Here is a 4,975-nt window from a genome sequence, read left to right as displayed (position 1 = left end):
TGTCTCCATTAGTTGTATAATTTGTCTTTGATGCAGTTACTTTTTTCAATAATTAAACAATGAAATCAAGAAGCTAAAATGAGTACAAAACTAGAAGAATACAATGGATTGTTGATATTTTACATTTACTCACCTCCATGTTAAAAGGAAACTTAATTTTTCTTATATTTATCAATTCTAGAAAGGTGGTTATGCTTCCATCTATATGTAAATAAAATTGAAAGTATCAGGAGTGTCTTCATTATTTATAATTTGATATATATAGTGGCATGATATACACACTCTGTCTCCTAATTTCACACTGTTTTCAAAGGACGTTTGAGGATTCCTCAAACGGTCTCTTTGAGCTCCTACTTTTCAAAATGGCAGCCTGAGTATTTGTCAAATGGCCATTTGAGGAGTCCTTAGATGGCCATTTTAAAAACAGTGTGTGATTAGATGTCAAACGGTATAGAGGGCATGTCTTACTATTGAGAGTTAGGCAACAAGTGCCTTGATAGAACAAACCCCACAATATTAGCCAGCCTGTCATTCTTGTTTTAGTAATAACAAAATTGAGGAATTATGTGGATCAAAATTGATCAAATGAATCATATTTATAGAGATATTTTGTAGCAAGTACTAGTTAGCAATATGGTGACTGTGGATTTAAAGATGGGAAAAGAGTGTATAATTAATATATCAGAACCACCTGAACAATAATTTAGAAAAAAAGGTTGTTTGTTGCAGTAGAAAGCTACCAACTTTATGAGAGGAAGAAAGATAACACTAAACCTTGCCGAAAGGTGCCACCATCTGCTGAAGAGCTGAGATTCTATCTCCTAACTTTTCCTTTCTAATCTGATTCAACATTACACAAACACACATCTAATCACAATTAATAAATAGAAAAACATATATTGCGACTAGTGATTGTAAATAGATTTTGTAATCACCTTTAATGGTGTGCAAGAAGGGCGGAATTCGAGTTTCGATTTCTTTGTTGGAGAAGCTTTAGGACCATTGGCATGCATATAATCACTTGCTGGCCTTTTTGTTTCTGTTCTTTCCCACATCTTCAGTAAAGTTTAAAACATGTACAAGATATATTCAGATTTAAGTTTCTACATAAATTAATGAATCGAAGTTTTTCTAGAACAAAATAAGATAATTATACATGTTTTCGAATGATGGAAAGAATGTTAAAAATTCGCGAACAAAAGAATTAAAAAAAAACTCACCTTTCTATTCATTTGTTCAACATCATATGACAAACTACTATCCTTGAAAAGGCCTCCATGATTATGAGCATTGTATGCAGAAGGTTGATAGCTAGAACTGCAATGAAATGTTGTAGACCCAAAGGAATCTAAAGCCTGCAAGTTTATATCCAAACTGCTTGAGGTTTGATTCAAATTTGAAACATTTAAGGTTGGAAAGATCTGGCTAAATGTCCCTCTATAACAACTATTACTTTCAAAAGAGTGAATCATTGATAATGATTCCTCAGATGAGGGAATTTGGTTCACAAACTGATCACTTTTTATATGACACCCATCTGAGTATGTTTTGAGCAACATATCTTGATTGTTGTCATTGATGTATCTAGTTCTCTGAATATTATTATTTGACATTAACTCTTCAGTAGTACTGGATGTTGGGCTGCAGTTTATGATGTTGCGGGTTTCCGAATAAGATCCAGTAACAGAAAGCTTTTGCTTGATTCTTGCAAGATGTTGCAGTTCATGTGCGTTAAAGTTTTCTATTGAAATGCTAGTTAATCCCAAGTCCTGCGAGTTTGGAACTCGATCGACGTCATGATATATGCGTTGCTTCAGATCACTCGAGTTTGTAATTGTATTGTATCTAGTACCATTTCTGCACAAATAGGCAATTTTCAAACTTTATAAAGAGATGAATAATAATACCCTAGCTAGAGTTATGGTTTATTAACTTACAAAATATGGTTTTGGTAGCCAGACAGTCCATAGCATGAAGAATCCACAAGAAACTGGTTATCTTCTTGTTGTTGGTCATGAAAATTTGCAGATTCCATAATATATATGAACAATGCCCTACTGTTGATGTTGCCGTTCCACACACCTTTCTAATCAACTTTAGAAAATAAAAATGCAAAAAAGAAAGAATATTTTTTTTTATGAAATTTACCAAAGAATCTATCACTAACTTCGAAGAAACAGTGGTTCAGGTGACACCCACATACCATACATGAATACATGTAAAGATTAAGATAGGGTTATGTTAAAATAAAAAGTCTTGAGTTGTAAAAATTTTAGAAACTCATTGTCAATCATATATTTTTAATTAAAGATTAAATCTTATGGTCCACAATTAAAGTTAATAAAAAATGTTAAAGTTTTCTTACACTTTCTCTCTCTTGAAAACATATATATAAATTACTAAAAAAATAGCAAAACATTTTTTTTATGTTTTCGATGTTTTGTATTAAATACAATAACATATATTACATGTTACAAAAAAAAAGAAAAGAAAAACGATATTACATATGGTTTTCACGAATTGTTTCAACTTAAGAGGGTTTTATACTTATCTGATTAAGATATACATATATATTGATGTACCTCTCTCCTCCTTTCAGCTATACTTTTACATGGTCTCTGCTGCATTCTTTACTCTTTTAAGCGCTCTTTCTTATAGCAACTCTTGAAAAGAAAGCAAGAAAGAGAGAGGAACACATTGCACACTACATCACAAATATTTTTTTAAAGATCATAAAAAACACAAAAAGGTTCACTTTATTTTTGTAATATTTTATCTTTACAACGAAACTTTAAGACACATGTACACCAACACATGTTATAATACATAAACAAACTGAATATATAATTTATATTGTATCTATCTTGCTCTCTCTTAATTAAATGACAGATTTTTTATTTTGCTTATTGGTGGTGGTGGGGGAGTGAAGAAACACTAAACGACCCCGGGCAGATTACGGATAACCTGGGGGTTGGATAGATGTTTCCCACGAGGGGTTAGACCCGGCAAAGATGGTTCTTCTGATAACCTGCAAAACAGACACCGTGAGCTCGTCACTGAGAAGGGGGGGTTCCTCCTTGTGACCACCCTCCGGCGTGAGAATCAGACTAGATTGCTCTTGAATATAAATGTATATTAAGAGATTGCTAGAGCAGATATCATGTATAATATGTAATACGAGATAGTATATGATGATAAGATGATCATACCATTTGGGGTATTTATAGCCGAAGGTAGGTTTCCAAGAAGGTGTGGCCGGCTGAATAGTATTCCTGTTCTACCAACTGTGGCCTACGCACGTGCCCTGCTGGTAGTTGGTGGGTAGGCAGCGGCTGACAGTGACCAGGCCTGCTGTGTACTATTCCTTTTCCACCAACTGCCGGCTATGCACGTGGTATGACAGGAGTTGGTGAGTAGGCAGCGGCTAATAGTGACACACAGTACAAGAGCATGCTGCTCGCCATACTGTTGTCAATAAGCTGTCGTATCTTTGGTCAGATCTTTTGCCCATACCTCGTCAGGTACAGTACAGAAGATCTTCCCGTATCGTACGGACTGGCTTAGTTGGGCGGGAGTATTCCCCCTCCCGCCTTTGTGCGGGATTGTTCCCGGCTTTGCTCATTCCTTCAGGTGACAACTGAATGAGAGCTAAGTGCCTTTTGCGTGTAGCCTTGCTGCGCGGGTGGCCTTCCCTGATGGCTTGTATCCGCAGCTGCGGGAACAGGCAGAGTACTTCACCATTGGAAGGCATTTCCTGCGGGAACAGCTTGCGTACTGCGCGTAAGGACGTCACGTCTCTGAGCATGGTGGGTCCTGCGTATCCAGTTGGTTTCTGCGCAGACGTCTCTTTTGAAGGTGAGTCTTGCGGGTCCAACTGGGCTCTGCTGGGACCTACCTCTTCAAGTCCCCCCAGTCCAATGTTCTTCTCATGAATGTTTAATAAAGTGAGGTGAACTTTTGGACTTAAGCAAAGGGTTTTGAAAAGGGTGTAGTTTTAAGGTTTTCCATGGGGATTCTTCCCGCGGAAGTCCTTATGTCACTTGCAGAAATTCCCGACTTTCCTGCTTGATCTTTGGGTATGATGCGGGTAGGTCTGTAACCTCCTCGCAAGTCAGGAGCGTTGAGTCCCACTTGTGTGGATTCTCCATGAGGTTTTGGTAGTTTTGAACATAGTGATCAATTATGTTAAAACCACCAATTCCATCCTGGAGCTTCAAACAATGTAGTTCTCGACGTTCCCGCTATGCGGGGATGTTATTTCCGTTTCCGCAAGCATTGCCCAGAAGATCCTTCTTGGTTTCAATTCCCTGCGGAGCGCTAGGTATGTGAAGGGTTTTGCCTTGACACTGTACCCGCGCTCGTCTTACGGTTACTTTACTTCCAAGGTATTCCTGGCGTCAATTCCCTGCGGGTGCTAGGTATGTGAAGGGTTTTGCCTTAACACTGTACCCGCACCCGTCTTATGGTTACTTGGTTGCCAAGGTATTCCTGGCGTCAATTCCCTGCGGGTGCTAGGTATGTAAAGGGTTTTGCCTTAACACTGTACCCGCACCCGTCTTATGGTTACTTGGTTGCCAAGGTATTCCTGGCGTCAATTCCCTGCGGGTGCTAGGTATGTGAAGGGTTTTGCCTTAACACTGTACCCGCACCCGTCTTATGGTTACTTGGTTGCCAAGGTAAGGGGTATTTTCCCGCTTACTTTTGAATCTTTTTGAATTTTTGAAATTCGAAGGGTTGGTGAAAGGATAAGAACAGTCCAAACCTCTGAAACGTCGTGCGACGGTTTCTTCTGACTGTGTCAGGACGTGCAGGAAGTTATGGTGACGTGACAGTACATGGTCATTCCAGACGCTTTTTCAGGCGCGTGGGCGCGATTTTTCGGGCGCGTGGCCGCGAAATTAATGGTACGCGTCCTTTCAACAGCTGTTGCCAGCTTGCTTTTTGCCACGTGTCATAGTTTCATTGCACATTCGAT

General features: G+C 38.7%; 1 protein-coding gene across 1 annotated transcript; it reads right to left on the bottom strand.

Annotated features, from left to right (window-relative positions):
- Window positions 1-774: 774 nt before the first annotated feature.
- LOC143617453 (transcription factor bHLH110-like) lies at window positions 775-2,035 on the bottom strand (the record flags this gene model as incomplete). The annotated part of the gene is made up of 4 exons (XM_077090005.1): window positions 1,938-2,035; window positions 1,198-1,857; window positions 936-1,044; window positions 775-840 (listed from the first exon to the last, which is right to left on the bottom strand). Coding segments are annotated over exons 1-4 (933 nt in total), but the record flags the coding sequence as incomplete, so codon positions are not given.
- Window positions 2,036-4,975: the final 2,940 nt, after the last annotated feature.

The sequence above is a fragment of the Bidens hawaiensis genome, unplaced genomic scaffold (assembly GCF_021521415.1).
Source record: "Bidens hawaiensis isolate Kalapana, Puna unplaced genomic scaffold, B.hawaiensis_p1.1 tig00054866_1, whole genome shotgun sequence".
NCBI lineage: Eukaryota > Viridiplantae > Streptophyta > Magnoliopsida > Asterales > Asteraceae > Bidens > Bidens hawaiensis.
The sequence above is the reverse complement of the archived record's forward strand: the minus strand, read 5'-3'. Positions and strand labels throughout refer to the sequence as shown.